The sequence below is a fragment of the Mesoplodon mirus genome, assembly GCF_964341445.2.
Source record: "Mesoplodon mirus genome assembly, chromosome: 2".
Classification (NCBI taxonomy): domain Eukaryota; kingdom Metazoa; phylum Chordata; class Mammalia; order Artiodactyla; family Ziphiidae; genus Mesoplodon; species Mesoplodon mirus.
The window spans coordinates 194907025-194924716 of NC_138977.1; the positions used below are offsets into that span (position 1 = coordinate 194907025).

Genomic DNA, 17692 nt, shown 5'->3' on the forward strand with positions numbered 1-17692 from the left:
CATGGCATTTCTTAAAAATCTCCATTGTTCTTTTATCCCAGAAATTAAAGTAGTCTTCATAATTATTTCCTTGGAGCCAAGAAAGGAGAATTGTAATTATATAACAAACTTAACTAGCAAACTTACCCCTGATGTTGCAATTTTAGGGTTGGGACAAATAAATATATGTTAAGTATGAGAAGAACCACTTCAAATCAAAAATGTTAAACTTGCACTTTATCTAGAATTTCCCTCAGTCTTATTGTCAGCGCTGTGATTGTGGAAATCCCCACACTGTCATTAAAATGTGTGTTTCTTAATAAACACTTTTTAAGTCCCGTTGTTTTTAGTAATGGAGTAAGCACATTTAACAACTATAAAGGCCAATAGAAAATCACTTAGAGAAAAAAAAATCATCCTTCTCCTTATATTATGCAGTTGAGGGTGAGGGGTGAGTAAATAATTTAACTGAATTGGTGAGATATGCGTAGATGTTTCAGCTGACTTTAGCTTCACGGCTGATTTTGGGATGAATTGTAGTGATGCTCCTGCCTTTAGTTATAACTCATACATACATGGCTTTTTGCTTTTACTCTTGGCACTGATGTCTATTTATTTCCTGAGAAATAAAGATATTCTTAAACTCTGATCTAAAGTTTTAGAAAACTAGAATAAGACCAAATTTTCAAAAATCCACACACACTTCCTTTTCTAACTTCAACACTTCATTGTAGAGTATAGTCCTGTCAGAACATCTTTAGCCAAAAATCACCTAGAAAATTTCAAGGAAAAAAATTATCACTGTTATAAGAAAGTATTACTATATGTGTAGCTTTATACTATTAAATTTTTTAATTTTGTGAAAATTTCATGAAATAGACAGTTTTCTAAGAAAATAAGTGGACCAACATTCACCCAAGAAGAAAATGTATATCACTAAATTATGGAAGACATAAAAAAATATAAATTACAGATACCTAAATATAAAACTACTTTTTTTTTTTTGTGGTACGGGGGCCTCTCACTGCTGTGGCCTCTCCCGTTGCGGAGCACAGGCCGGATGCACAGGCTCAGCGGCCATGGCTCACGGGCCCAGCCGTTCCGCGGCATGTGGGACCTTCCCGGACCAGGGCACAAACCTGTGTCCACTGCATCGGCAGGCAGACTCTCAACCACTGCGCCACCAGGGAAGCCCTATAAAACTACTTTTAATGGTCACATTCTCTCATATTTTCAAGGAATAGATCATTCTCATTCTAAATTGATTTAAGTCATTGAAAAAGATGGAATTTTTCCAAATTCATTTTACAAAGGTAACATAATCGTGAAAGCAAAAACTGACAGAGAACCTGCAATTAGAAAATGAGTATCAAATCTTCTTTTGAACATAAAAACAAGATGATAAATAACATACTAAATATACTAAAATAATATGCTAGAAGAATAATGAACCAAGACCAAGTAGTATTTTTCTCAGAAATGCAAGAATGGCTTCATGCTGGGGAGAGGGAAATTATATATATACTATATTCTAAAAACACTAAGTCAAATAAATACTAGTAGATGCTGAAAAGGCATTTGATAAAATTTGATGTTAAGTCCTAACTTTTCCTGCAAGCTTCTTATTTTGAAAATTTTCAAAACAATAACAAAGTTGATGTAATACAAAGGAACATCATTTACTTTTACTTAGATTTACCAATTAACATTTTGCTACATTTTTTGCCCCCCTTTCCCTTTCTTCCTCTTCTCCTTATCTCATTAATCTCTTTATAAATATATCTATTGTTTCTTTACGGAGCCGCTTGAAATTAAATTGCACGTATCATGACAGTTGACCTCTAAATACTTCAGCATATGTTTCCTAAGATCAAAGACCTTCTCATATGTAACCACAATCCCACTTTGCTCACAAGAAATTTAGTACATTAAATATTATAGTGATGTCAGTTCTTCCCATAATTAAATTATGAAGTTTAATATAGTTACAAACACATTTTTACCAGATTCTTGTTTAACTTGACAAAGTCAGTCATTCTAAAGTTCATCAGGAAATATAACTTGGTGCCTCTGGTCAGTCCCATTTTTAAATGAGTAATCACGGGGCACATGCATGGCCACCTACTGAAATGTATTTTAAAGCTGAAGTAATTAAAATCCAGTACTGTCTTAAACATAGACACATGAATAAAAAGAATAGCTCAGGAACATGAATCTATCAAGAGTATTTCAAATTAGTGGAGGGTAAAAAGATGAACAGATATCTATTGAGCCCTTAATTATGCACTGGGCAATCTTCTAGGCCCTGGGAACACAGAAGTAAAAATGAAAAAAATTCATTTCCTTCATGGAGCCTATACTCTAATGATAACAGATGAAAGATAAATGAGTAAAATTTATAGTGTTAGAAGAAAAATTAAAGTAGATAAATAGAATATTTTAGATAAGATAGCCAAGGGAAGACCTCTTTGAGTTGGGGATTTTTGATCAAAAAGAAGTGAGAGTAAGAGCTGTGTGTCTATCTGGGGTAGGGCCCTCTAGGCCGAGGGCACACAGTGCAAAGATCCAGAGATGTGGTCGTGTCTGGTGGTTTGAGGGCTGCAAGGCGGCCAAGGGCCTGGAGCAGAGACAGTAGTTGACCGGGTATCAGGGAACTTGGAGCATATATGTTGGGGTGGGATGTGATCTAGTAGGGTTTGTTTTCAGTTAATTGTACTGAGACTTTTGGTGGTGGTGATGGGGTGGGGGGATTCAATCCATACCTCCCATTATAGGTGTTTTTCATGGCTAAAATGGTACACATTAAAAATGATACCACCAAAGATCAGGAAGAGAACATAGCTAACTAACCTCAGAGTGAGGATGGCCTTTCTCATTGTACTTGTAAAAGGAAAGAAAGCAAACCACGTTGACTACTAATACTGAAAAGTACATGGCAAAAATACCATAAATAAGGAATATTTGCAATATATGACAAAGATTTGCTGCCCTAATACGTAAAGAATCCATACAAATATGTAGGACAGAGTTCACCTTTCCATAGAAAAATGAACAAAAGACATGATAAGACAAATCACAAAAGAAGGAAACACAACTGGCTAGTAAACATATAAAGATGGTTAATTTATTTAGAAGTCAAAATGGAAGAAGAAATAAAATATTATTTTATGCTTATTAAATTTCCAAATTAAGAGAGAGGAAAGGAATAGTACTCATTATTGATGAGGCTACTGAAGAATGAGCACTCATATTTCTTTCAGAAATGTAAAAATAGAACAACTTTCTTAAAGTCCAGTGTGATAGCATTTACCAAAAAACCCTTTAAAATGCTTATGCTGTCTGAATCAGCAGTTCTACTTCTAGGAACCAACCCTAAGGGTGCAGGGGAGATAGGGTGGGGAGTGGGGAATAGACCATTGGGTCACAATAAATTTATAATAGCAAAAAAAAAAAAAAGAAATAAACTAAAATTCAGTAAAAGATGTTGATAATTTATTGTATATTTCTATAAAGGTATCATATGTAGCCTTTAAAAATGATCACATATGACCATATTAAATACTGTAGAAATAAGTTTATGGAATTTTTTTAATGGACAAAATTCTTTTATGGACAAGATTATTTACCAAACAATATGTGTAGCGTGATTCCAGTTTTAAAAAGAAAAATAATGTAGACAAAAAGACTAGATGGATGTACATTAAAATGACTATGGTGGTTATCTTTGGGTGTGGGATGTAAATGATTCTCCTTTTTTTCTTGGTGGTTTTCTATATTTTCTAAATCTAAAACCAAGTTACTTTTATGGTAAATAATTTATTTTTTAAGAAAAATAGTACGTCAACCAGTCAATTTTTATCATTTTCTAAAATTATCACATTTGAAATATATATACTTTGGAAGTATGGATTCTTTTAGTAAATGATGAGACCGAGGACTGGCAGTCTCCACTCAGTGTAGTCCCATAACACTAAGAGGAGTGATAGGCCACATTTCATTACACTGCGTGCAGTGCCATTTTACTTCAGAAGGCAAACTGAAACACAAATAGGACTTAAAGTATACCTTAACCATTTCCAGTTTTGTAACACCAATAATTCTTAAACTTCACGTTGTCATAGGACACACACACATACAAATGGTTACTTGGAGGAGAAGACAAAACTATTTTCAGCCAAAAACTGAGAAAATCCCAGCGACTGACAACCAAGCCATTTTACTTCCCTCTCTTCCTACATCCTAGTAGAATTGGGGATGGATTCTTCTATGCATGATGAATGGATTTTTGAACGAGTGACTTAATTATTTGCAGAAAGTATGCAGATCCAACAGGAATGGAAAGCAAAGCTAGAAAGATTATTATAATGAGAGGCAAGCTCTGGGTTGGGTCAGGTAGGGTGGGAAGTAGTCAAGTTAGGTTAATACGATGTCTAGGTAGCAGTCTCCAACTCTGCCTGAACTTCAGAAAACCCAGGGAGTTTTGTAAAATACAGATTTCTGTGTCCCACTCACAGATATTCTGATTCAGAGGGAACCGAATAAAGTTTAAATAAAAACAAGGAAGCAAAATTTAACCACAATAGATTTAGACCATGGAAACCCTGAGAGACTGTGACTTTTACTCCAGTCCTTAGAAAACTGTAGGGCATCACCTTACTTCTTCAGCTGGGAACAGCAAGATCTAGGAATTTTCATTCCTACCCTCCAGTCCCACCCTGAGCTGAATGGTGAGAGAGACTTCCCAGGATGTAGCATAGCGATGATACCTACAGAAACAGTCGTTTTCAGGGTTCTGGAATCTCAGTCTACCACTTTTGTCTATAGGAAAGAAAGACAGGATTTTTGCATTCACCTACACAGAGACAAGGGGGGAAACAAGTCAGTAGCCATCTCAGCCCTTTCTTGTTTTCATAAAAGTAGCTCCTGGAAATTTCATTTTAAAAAGGGGAATCTGCACCTTTAAGAAAAGGAAAACCATTGTTTCTTCAGACCCTTTCTGACTTTGATGTTTGAGTTCTATGTGATATGACAAAACAGAGGGTAAAAAAGACACAGAAGTAGCAGTGTGGCTTTTACCACAGGAAGCTGTTTCCTCTCTAGTGCTGTATGTTGATGTATGATACCTTCCCTATGTAGAGCAAAACAGAAGGGCGGTCTGAACCATTCAGTTATATAATAGTCAAGTCCAAATATTTAGTAGCATCAACTATTGAAAGTAGGCGGTTTCGTCTAACAATTAGTTACTTGTTTTTCAACATTTTTAAAATGACAGTTAAGTTTTAAATCCTAAAAAGAAGTGTCAAAGTTAAGATGTGTGATTTGTAAACACTATCCCAGTTTTCCTAGATTCATAGCAGGAGGTCTCTGTTAATTCGTGACTCAGTGGGCTCCCACAAACAGCAGCCCTGATGGAGTCCAGCCTGCGGGCTTGTCTTGTTCAGCCCCACAGGTGAATGCAGGTGAGAGCTTTCCATCCTCCACACAGGCCCTGCCTCGCCCTAAGTATTAACATTAGTACTATTCACATATGCAAGCAGTATGACATCTGCAGGCCTTCCAGCTTGACCTGTGTTGCCAGTTATGGAAAACTTGACTGATTCTAGAAAATAGTAGCTGTTTAAAAATATAGTCTTAATGATAATTACAACCTTAATTGTCATAATCACCAGTACCAGGAAATACTGTAAGCTATAACTGCACATTCTTAAAGTCTTTTATGTATAATCTATATTGTTTTTATATCAACAGTCTTACTCATCATCTGTTTTTATTTTATAGTCATACCCCATGGTATTGCAGTATCGACCAAGAATTGATTTTGGTTAGACCGCGGGGCCTAGATCCCACTGAATGAATCCTGCACTACGTGTTTACTCATCGACAGACTGCACAGTGAACGGTGTGTGGACTGGAGGGACACAACCAGATTTTCAGCATGCGAATAAGGCCATTGTCTGTCTCTAAATTGTCAGTTGCATTTTTGTTGTTTCTATTAAGAGCAAACCAAGTGCCATTCTGCTACTGAACCATCTGCATAAGGTATCTGTGCTGTCTCACAGTGTACAATACAAGTCATGGTTGAAATCAGTTAGGTGTGCAGCCACGATCCAGCCTTCTGAATATTTTGCTTGCCTGTTCCAAGTTTGTTCTAATGTTTGATTACACTAGTAATATGGCTCAATCTTCGTGGTGTTGCAGTTTTCACATACTTACTATTTGATTAATTCTTGTTTAAATAGAGTACTGTACAAGGAACTAATAATTATTATATCTTGAAATTATTTTGTATGGGAAATATATTTAGAAAAGTGGTCCTTGAGCCACTGTCCTGTTCTCAGTAAGCTTTTTGTGTGCAAAATAGTTCACTCTTGAGTGTGCAAGTCCTTTGGGGAAGAATTCCAATTGTTCTTTACATTAGAGCACATTATAATTGTAGGCATTTTGAGTCATCTGTCTGTGTAGTCTACCAGTCGCACAGGGAGGGCCTGTTCACCCTCCAGAAAATGTATGTGACTTCTTGGAGAGCTGAAGTGAGATTCACAACCAGTTGAAATGCTGGCAGCTGATCACATTACTTCTAACAAAATTAATGTGTAAGTGAGGTTAATCTTTCATAATGCCTTATGACGAGCGGGTGCTGCTTCATGAAATGTCATCGCCGTCATGTAGCCCACTTTATGTGTGCATTGTTATACTGTGGCTCTTATCTAATGAAGTACATTGCTTCCCTGTTTCAGTTGGCCTTAGGTGTGTGTCATTGTGGCATGCAGAAGGTTATGATGATTTAAGTATTAGGATTTTTAGAGCAGGTAACATTAGCTATTTTATGGATTTCAAAAATCTCAAAGCAACTGTAGATTAAAACTGTTAGTAACCTGTCACATTTCCAAACCATACGTATAAAATAGAAAAAAATGCAGTGTAATAGATAAATATGCTAACCAGAATTAATGGTTTGAGGACATTTCATTTTAGATCCTGTAGTAATCAGGGGGAAATGGGATTATTGTTTTATACATAAGTTCTTTAAGGTCAGAGCTATGATAATGTCCTTGATTTTGCTTTTTTTTTTTTAAGTCTTCCACTCATTTTGAGATGAGTCTGCAAGTCAAAAAAGTCTTGTCACCTTAAATTATATGAAGAACTTCATTTTAAACCTCTTAACATTTACATTATTTTTCATAAACTTCTGTTTTACTAATTGCTTTGAAACTTAGGCCTATTTCCTCAGTTTCAAATTTAACCTCTGAAATACTTAGGAAATAATCTTGAAAGTTAGGAAAAAATATTTGTTCTAGAAATCTGACATGAGCACAATCTGTGTGTTACACACATAGTTTTTATACTGTATACATAGTAGATGTGCTACATTTTCCAGTAAAATGTATCACAAGGTAATGCCTTCTGAATCTCAAAATGCTTCTTAGAAATAAAACAGTGTACGACCAAGAAACACATACAAAATACAGCTAAATCTTGATGCATTTCACAGTATAAAAGGCTGAAACTTCATAATTATCTTTTCCTTATATCTTTGTTTTAAGTCAAAAAGTCTAAAGTTTTCTGTTGTTTTTGGCCTGACTTTTGTGAAAAAGGTTATGGCAATACTTTTAAAATATCACTTTGTTAGACTGTGTTTGTGCTTGGAGGGGCTCACAAAGAGAATTTAAAAGGCAGATTTTAAATAACTCTTTAAAAATGGTTGGCACAGACCATTACCCTAAACCAGAAACTGAATTTACTCCCCAGCTACAGAAATTATTTTGCTGCGCTGTCAAATGCAGTTCCCTGACATCCCTAAGAAATTTTTAGATTTCTTGTAAACTTGTCACATCTAGGTCAGTGATTACTTATGGAAGCTGATTTTAATTAACTCAAAATAAATTGAGAGTGCATTTTAAAAACCACAAATGAGACCTGGATGTTTTTGGGTCCCCAGACAAAACTTGCAGCCTTAAATGAGTTTTATATACGTGATCTCATTAAATTTGGCTTGTTGCCTCATCTTATGTAATGTCGCTATTTTCCAAGGAAATATATAGGAAGCAATTATGGAATTGATTATACTTTTATATAAAATTCCTTTATCTAATGTTAATATATTAACACTTTTATTGAAATGCAATGGAATATGTGCCAAAACATGTGAAAACCTTGCATAAAGAAGGGCATCAGTTATACGGGGAAAGGTACACGTTTTATGATGGTCCTGAGTAATGTGGTATTACTATTAGAACCACAGACTTCTTCATATATATTCAACTATGGTTTTCTAAGTATGGGACTACTTTCATGTCTAGTAATACACTAATCCCTAGTTAATTATCCCCTGAGTCCGGTTGTGGAATTTGTAAGAAACGAGGTATAGAAAAATTTACAGGCAAAAATATACAGGTGGTTAGTTTTACAAACTTGGGGTGCTAATAAGATAAACTCCTTATACAAATAGCCTATAGGAATAATCATCTGAATCTGCAAAGTTGGAGAATAAAACTAAATTAAGTTTTTCTTTAATCTCTTGTTTCTTAAGCGACAAACTGAAAGAACTTTACTTCCATAAAAGATTTTGTAATCTGTTTTCTCCGCTTTAGATATCATAGATGTACAAGGGTCAAGGAACCTTGGATCTAAAGAAGGCCTGTGCTTTATTTATAGATATCTCTTTAACGGAAGTAATCACATTAGTTCATAGAAAAATCCAAATATGGCCCTTTCTCCAGATTAACAGAATACTTTTAAGTGTAAAAACAAATAAACTAAAAGATTCACTGATGAGGTAGTATTAGGTCATTCAGTCTGAGGTCCAGATACCTTGGGGTGATGTCTTTTAACTACTTTTAGAAAAGTATTTTTCTTTATTCATTAAAAATCTGTCCCATATTAATATGCCACATTTTATAAATGTAATGAGTTTGCTCAACTATGTGTAACTTAAAATGATTCTTTAAGGGAAAAAAAGTATGTTATATAATATTGTGAACTGTTTAGCTTTATTGAACTATTTAAGAGAAAGTGCCTCATTGCTAAAGTGCATTTCTGTTTTAGATTTACTGCATAAATTTTGAGTTTTCTGTCCCTGTCTCTTATCAATGGTTTTGTATCTAAATAGGCTCTTGTAAGTTAGAATAATCTCTTTTTGAAAGATTTTCATAAGAAAATAGTTATCACCAAAGACATTTTACTGTTAATAACCATGTTAGAGAGACAGTTTAACTGTTTGGAGGTTGGAAATTTTTAGACTGCAAGTTACTTTTATATAATTAGGCAATAACCTTGAGTAATTGCTAAAATATCACCAAAGAAAGGCTTTAAACTTAATTTTCATGGTAAGATCAATCAAATGCAGGTTTTTCTTGCAATAATCAGACCATACTTCCTTTCAGCTATGTTTCTTGTTTTTCCAGCACCATCTGACAGATCTTAGGAAATCCTCAAAGGTGAAAAAGAGATTAACACAACAAATAGCCTCCCTCTGGATGAAAAGTGGGAGAAATACATACTTTGAAAAGAAAATTGAAATTGAGATTTTAAATTCTAATTTGAGAAGCTTTTTATTCCATGGAGGCGATACAGACTAAAATTATGCTTATTTAGTTCCTGGGTTCTTAGTAATGTGAGAAATTTTATTAAAGACAGACTTTGGTAAAAGTGCAGACATGCTTACTTGTAATAGAAAATAGTGCATTCTGTTGGATTCACATAAGTAAATGCTTTTTCTGTATTCAAAAGCAAATTTTTCCTAAAGGCCTGTGGTTTTTTTTTTTAAGTACCTCTTTGTCTTGTTTCTCAGCAATGACTTTGTTTTTAGAATCTAGCCATACAGCCAAATTCGGCAAGATAAGCCCCAGATGAAGAGCATATATACCAGGTTAAGCCCTGTCCTCACACCGATCTTTTGGGGGAGCCCGTGCTGTGGGCCACCTCAAGTAAAGCTCACATTATTAAGTCTTCCTGACAGGCCACCTGGTAAACCACATTAGATCGGATAAAGATGGATGCACTCCATTATATACTCTGGTTTACCATAAGGAATTTTCCAGCAGGCTATGCTTTATACCAGAGAGATATAGATATTGGTTGTGGGAATTACAAAAATGAGTGAGTTTGCCGTAACTTTAATTTTCTGGGTTAGAAACATAAAAACATGAAATGCTATTATTTTAAGATATATACCTATCCCTACAATAAGGAATATAACATGTCTGCCAGATCTGGTTTATAAAAATTGAAAAATATTAAATATACTAGAAACTCAAACCCTTTGAAAGCACAAAATAACCAACTAATTCTGGATTTACTTGATATACCTAGTTCAATAGTATTTTGTTGAAAAAAGTTCAAATTGAAAGTTCATTAAAATGTACTCAAATATACATTACAGGGTTTTCATAGTTTTTTCTTAAAACGGTGGCATTTTCCCAAATAATTTAAAAGTGATTCTCTTCCTAATGTAATGTAGTTTTCACAAGTAGTGTGTTTATTTGCTATCCTTACTATATTTTCAAATAGAATTAAAATGCTTGAGCACTTCTTTTTCAGAAAGTTATGAAATTAAACAAAAATAAATTATTTTAAATGCTCATTAGAATGTGTCCGAATACTTGTTATGCCCCTTTCTCTGGGATTCAAAACTTGAGTCATTATTCAGAAATGCTTTTTAATTTTAATTACCTTTAAATCTAGAATCAAGTGAAACATTAGATACTGGGTCCAGTTTTCTTCCATCCTTCAGAGCTTCATGGAATAAGAAGCTAATCTAGTACAAACTGAAGATTAAATATTTCCGGGCAGTGCAGAGATAGATAATGAATAGATTATGTATCCGTGGACTTCACATCAGTCCAGCAGAGCAGGAGTTCTGCACATTAGAAATGGAATAGGATCAGCCTAACGTTGTTTGGGGTTGGTTTTCTTTCGCTGTATTTTTTTGAATGGGGATGGGGGCCCAAGTGTCCTTATGAAGCTGTGGTCGACAAGAGCTTGTGGGGGGAGCACCAGTGTTCTGCTGCGTTCCTGCATCTGGCAACACAACAGCAAGCACCAGTTTTTAATAGAGTAGCCCTCACTTTAAATAAAACCATCATAGACTATATTGTACAGTTATGTTGCTAATTTTCCTTTGAAATATAAAATACTTTAAGCTTTGTTTTTTGTTTTGTTTTTTTTGGTCAAAAGTGGTAACATCTTAATACAAATAAAAACCTTTTTGTGGTTGTAAGATTTAGCTTATAAATCATTCAAATTGAAGTGAAAGATTACCAGGTCATTGTTAATGACTTAGTCTATTAAGAATATATGTATTTTTGTAAAGGAAAAGCACTTGTAGATATTTAATCAGTACTATATGTCTGTTTTGCAGAAATAAAATGCTGCTTAGAGATTCTCTTTAAATATTTTTTATTTTTGTGCTCAACTGTATTTTCTGTTGATCTATGGAATGTTCTGTACAAAGCTGTATGGTTGTACTGTTGGGCTAGACACTTTTGTTTTTTAAGATCTGGACTTAGCCAAGTATATTTGACCATGTTAAAAATAGTATCTTTGTTATTAAAATTTTGATTGCATAATTTATTGCTGTCTGTCATTCTTCATTATCAGTAGTTGCAGATCATAACCTTCATTTAAAAGTTTCCATTAAGTATTACTGTAGCTAATTTTATGAATGTTTGTTGAATATTTGAGACGATAAACATTTTCTAAAGATTTCTGAACTGTTTACTTTTAAGATGGCAGACTGGCCCTCAAATAATACTTGAGGTGTGTGTCCACATACACTTTAGAACAATTTCTTTTTTTGTTAATCTAATCCAAATCATCTTCTGAAAGTAATTGAGTACCAAAGAAAGGACCAAGTGATTTGAAAGACAGACTGCTTTCTTCAGCTACTTAGATAACAGCTTTGTTTTATTAATAACTTGCCTGGGGAATTCTAGTTGGGCTGAAGACAGACATTCAAGTCAGAAGGTTGCGATGATTCATCTCTCTGCCCCATTGTTACAGTGCCTGAAGCTTTGTCTTAGGTTAGTGATACCATGGAAGGTGGCTAGAGACCCCAGGCGTTCAGCGAGGTAGGAAAGCAGCATCCTCTGAGCAAAACTCCCTTCACCTTTTAGCATCACGCTTCGCAAAGCTGTTGCAGAGTGGGAAAGAACTTGGGAGGACTGTACATGGAAAGTGCTCAAAATGTAGCCCATTTTACTTTTACCCCATGTCAGGGGCCAGAACAGGAGAAGGCCTCAGGGAAGGCTGGAGGACACAACCAAGGAAAAAAGGAAACCGTTTTCTGACTTGCTAATCAGTCTCTGCCACGCCTGCACTTGAGAACAGAGCCAGTTTACCCAGTTCTTAGTGTTTTGTCAACACAGGCTCAGCTCTGATCTTTTCAGCAGTTTAGAAAGTTATGGAGGAGTCCGCACCCCAGGTGAGTTTAAGAGCCAGCCTCTGCTTGTTGTGTGGCCAAGGAATTTGCTGACAGTATTTTGCTGGAAGCCATGTAGAGCCCGGCTTGACACCCAAACCCCTGCTGTGGGATTTGGGGTTCCAGGATTACCATCAAATGGAGAATCGTGCCCAGAAAGAAGAAATAGCAAATGATCGCCCCCCACCTCCCAAAGCCCTGCTCCTACCGAGCCCAGTTCAGATTCCATCAACTCCTGTAGGCTGAGCCAAACTTTCTTCTTCTGTACCAGTTAGCACTTTTATCACAACCACAGTAATTGATGTTTGTCCTCCCATTAGATTATGAGCTTTGAGAGGGATGTTGACAGTCATTGTGGTATATCCTCACCCTCACAACACTATTTGCATATTAACTGGCACCAATAAGACCAATGTAGTGAAAGAATCCAGATTTCAGGAAGCAGAGGCAATGCTAACAAGTCTCTAGCCATTTCCCCAATAGTCTCCTGATCGTTGCTCTTATATGACATCAGTCATATTGGATTAGGGCCCCACCCTTATGACCTCATCAACTTCAATCAAAGGCCCTATCTCAAAGACAGTCACATTCTAAGATCCTAGGGTTAGGCCTTCACTATTCAGTTCATAACAGCCATGTGGTGCCTCATAGACCTGGGTTCAAATACAGGCTCCTTCTGTGGTGTGACTTTGGGCAATTAACTGGTTGAGTCTCAGTTTCCAAAAGCAGGAACAAGATCCCTATATCCCATAGGTTTGTGGAGGAATGAGAGGCCACAGGAAGTGCTCAGAGCAATGCCAGTGGAAAGAGAACAGCACAGCCGTTTTCCATCTCCATCTGATCATCCACAGATTGCAACCCAGTGTTACCCAATGTTCTCTCTGATTTGCCAGGAGCTAAAATGCCAACAAGTAACTCAAATTTTGTTTACCTAGAGCTATTCCAATCACATGGTCGTTCATAAAATGTATTCCCACTGAATGTACTAATACGTAAAAGGATGCAGCACAGGGTCTAGCACATACTTTACAAATGTCTTCCCTTACTCTCACCCATTTAATCATAAGAACAGACCAGTGAGATAAGAGCAAACATAAATGGGAGCTAATCAAACTTAGAAGCTTTTGCACAGCAAAATGAAAAGACAACCTACAGGATAGGACAAAATATTTGCAAATGATTCGACTGATGAGGGCTTAATTTCCAAAATATACAAACAGCTCATACAATTCAATAACAAAAAAACAACCCAATAGAAAAACGGACAGAAGACCTAAATAGACATTTCTCCAAAGAAGACATAGAGATGGACAATAGGCACATGAAAAGATGCTCAACATCACTAATTATTAGAGAAATGCAAGTCAAAACTACAATGAGGTATCACCTCACACCGGTCAGAATTGGCCATCATTAAAAAGTCTACAAATAATAAATGCTGGAGAGGGTGTGGAGAAAAGGGAACCCTTTTACACTGTTGGTGGGAATGCAAATTGGTGCAGCCACTATGGAAAACAATATGGAGGTTCCTCAGAAAACTAAAAATAGAGTTGCCATATGATCCAGCAATCCCACTCCTGGGCATATACCCAGACAAAACTATAATTTGAAAAGATACAGGCACTCCTACGTTCATAGCAGCACTATTTACAATAACCAAGACATGGAAACAACCTAAATGTCCATTGACAGATGAATGGATAAAGATGTGAGATATATATAAAATATATTCCAATATATATATATAGGGGGGGGGAATATTACTCAGCCATAAAAAAGAACGAAATAATGCCATTTGCAGCAACATGGATGGACCTAGAGATTAGCATACTAAGCAAAGTAAGTCAGAAAGGGGAAGACAAATACCATGATATTACATGTATATGGAATCTAAAATATGAAACAAATGAACAAGACAGAAACAGACTCACAGGTATAGAGAACAGACTTCTGATTGCCAAGGGGGTGGGGGTGGGTGGGAGAGAGAAGAATTGGAAGTTTGAGATGAGCAGATGCAAACTGTTATATATAGGACGAATAAACAAGGCCCTACTGTATAGCACAGGGAACTATATTCAATATCCTGTGATAAACCATAATGGAAAAGAATACGAAAAAGTATATATGTATAAATGAGTCACTTTGCAGTACAGCAGAAACTAAGGCAACATTGTAAATCAAGTATACATCAATAAAATTAAAAAAAAAAAAAACAGACCTGTGAGGTAGGCACTCTTAGCTCAATTTTAATGATGAGAAAGTGATCTAAATAACTTGCAATCACCAGACATGTATTTGGACCTTCACTGTGGGCCTGTCTATTCCCTAGGGTGAGTCTGTTCTCAGAGGCCCTGGCTCTTTGCATCTGAGAGCTGAGAGCTCTAGAGAAGCTTATGCTCAGGCCTTCTGGCCACTCCAGGATGGATCGCGTAGAGGATAAACGTTCGGCAGCCAGTATGTGCCTAAGATGACTGTGGTCAAGATGTTGTTTTGAGCTTTTGCACAGCAAAGGAAACCATAAACAAGACCAAAAGACAACCCTCAGAATGGGAGAAAATATTTGCAAATGAAGCAACTGACAAAGGATTAATCTCCAAAATTTATAAACAGCTCATGCAGCTCAATAACAAAAAAACAAACAACCCAATCCAAAAATGGGCAGAAGACCTAAATAGACATTTCTCCACAGAAGATATACAGACTGCCAACAAACACATGAAAGGATGCTCAACATCTTTACTCATTAGAGAAATGCAAATCAAAACTACAATGAGATATCATCTCACACCAGTCAGAATGGCCATCATCAAAAAATCTAGACACAATAAATGCTGGAGAGGGTGTGGAAAAAAGGGAACACTCTTGCACTGCTGGTGGGAATGTGAATTGGTACAGCCGCTATGGAGAACGGTATGGAGGTTCCTTAAAAAACTACAAATAGAACTACCATATGACCCAGCAATCCCACTACTGGGCATATACCCCGAGAAAACCATAATTCAAAAAGAGACATGTACCAAAATGTTCATAGCAGCCCTATTTACAATAGCCCGGAGATGGAAACAACCTAAGTGTCCATCATCGGATGAATGGATAAAGAAGATGTGGCACATATATACAATGGAATATTACTCAGCCATAAAAAGAAACGAAACTGAGCTATTTGTAATGAGGTGGATAGACCTAGAGTCTGTCATACAGAGTGAAGTAAGTCAGAAAGAGAAAGACAAATACTGTATGCTAACACATAAATATGGAATTTAAGAAAAAAAAAATGTCATGAAGAACATAGGGGTAAGACAGGAATAAAGACACAGACCTACTAGAGAATGGACTTGAGGATATGGGGAGGGGGAAGGGCAAGCTGTGACAAAGTGAAAGAGCGGCATGGACATATATACACTACCAAACGTAAGGTAGATAGCTAGTGGGAAGCAGCCACATAGCACAGGGAGATCAGCTTGGTGCTTTGTGACCGCCTGGAGGGGTGGGATAGGGAGGGTGGGAGGGAGACGCAAAAGGGAGGGGATATGGAAACATATGTATATGTATAACTGATTAAATTTGTTATAAGGCAAAAAATTTAAAAAAAAAATAAAAATAAAATAAAATAAAAAAAAAAAAAAAAAAAAAGATGTTGTTTTGAGCACCCACTGTATACCAGGAGCTGTGTGAGACTCTGGGGATCCAAGTGGTGAGCCGAACAGATTTCACCCTTATGCTAACTGAGCTTCCAGTATGGGAAAGAGATACACGTTAAACAAAGACCAGAAATACATAATAAAAAGAGGGGTAAGTTGTCTGAAGGAAATAAATTCTATGAGAAAGAATGGGAGGTCCAGACCTTTCTGAGAAAATGGCATTAAGTGGAGATGAGAGAGAAGCTGGAGCTGGCCAGGAGAGAGTATTCCTGAGAACGAGTAAGAGCTGGGAGAACTCCATGCTGCCCGGCCACCTGCGGGAGGTGGAGAGGGGAGGGGTGACACGGAGGAGAACAATGGGAGAGAATTCTGGAGAAGAAGGCAAGGGGCTGGGTCATTTAGACACTCTTAGGTCCCCTTGAAAACCTTCTATTTTATTCTGAGCACAATGGGAGGGTTTTACACAGGAGCTTGACAGCATCCTGTTTACATGTTTAAATGATCACACTGGGAGCTTTGTGGAGAATAGATGGTAAAGCATAGAAGCTAGAATAGACATGGGAACAGGCTAAAAGCCTAGAACAGTAGCCCAGGTAAGAAAAAGCACCAGGGTCCCAGACCAGAGCCATGGACCTCAAGATGAACCTAACTCGCGTTGGAGAGAAGAGGGTTTCTTTGCACATATCACCCCCACCCCGGCTGCAATGTGCCTAAATTTAATGAAACCTAAGTTTTTAGGTCATAGGTGAAGCTCTGGATAGGGGTGGGGAATTCAGACCAAGAGGGTGGGAAGAAGCCACGAAACTGAGAGGAACAGCCGCACCCAAACTCCCAGCACTTCCTTAGGAAACCCGGAGTGGGGAGGGTGGCCGGAGCAGCGGGAGGATGTTTGGATGAGAGAAAAGGATCCTGAAAAGCCTGGTAACCAGGGCTCCCACGGACCCTGCTGCTCTGCTAAGCACCCACCTTTTCCCCGCCTGGCACCTCCTCCCCACTAGAGGCCCGGCCCCACCCCCTGCTCAGGATGCAGGATGCTGTCCTCAGGAGCTGCTGTTCTCCTCCCACCCAGAGGTGGTCCTTGCCCACTCCTTCCCTGTAACCCTTTACACAGCCCTGTCCTGTCACGGGCATGGGAGCAATGCAGCCCCAGACTCCAGTAAGGGCTCTAGTAATGGGTCTCCCGCTGATTAACTGAAGGATGGGTGAATTACATATTATCTCCTCAATGGTGACTGAGACCCTAATGTAAATGTGACACTAAACCAGCAGAACTCACGAGATGTAATTAACACACCTACTTCTTGAATCTGTGCCTCTCACAGCCCCCTTCCACTGGATGAAAACATCAGTAGCCCCAGAACTTTCTCAGCACACTTTAAATCACAAAATATGGTCTCAACTGAGAAATCAGAAAGTCCAGTTCAGTATATTGATCAATTACTCACTATTTTATTGCAAGATTATGCTTCTTCCCTGCTCCTAACTAGGGCCCAGTAAAGGGTTACCTGCTTTCCAAAACTAGAGGGTGGTGGTCCCTCTTTCCCTGATTTGTTCTCCCTGGTTTGGGTATATACTTGGTGGGGAAGGAGGGGAATCCGAGAACAGCAGAGCAGCTTATAAGCCGGCTCCAAGCAATCTGGACCTGACTGATGCT

At 37.3% G+C, this 17692-nt stretch overlaps 1 protein-coding gene across 3 annotated transcripts in view; it reads left to right on the forward strand.

The window, feature by feature from the left end:
- Positions 1 to 11546, forward strand: part of PCGF5 (polycomb group ring finger 5) — a 65645-nt gene extending 54099 nt beyond the window's left edge. For all 3 annotated transcript variants that reach the window (XM_082644077.1, XM_082644076.1, XM_082644078.1), the window contains one exon: positions 5758 to 11546. In XM_082644077.1, the coding sequence (XP_082500203.1) occupies positions 5758 to 5805 (48 nt within the window). In that variant the 3' untranslated portion in view covers positions 5806 to 11546. The remainder of the gene's footprint in view (positions 1 to 5757) is intronic.
- The last annotated feature ends 6146 nt before the right edge of the window (positions 11547 to 17692 follow it).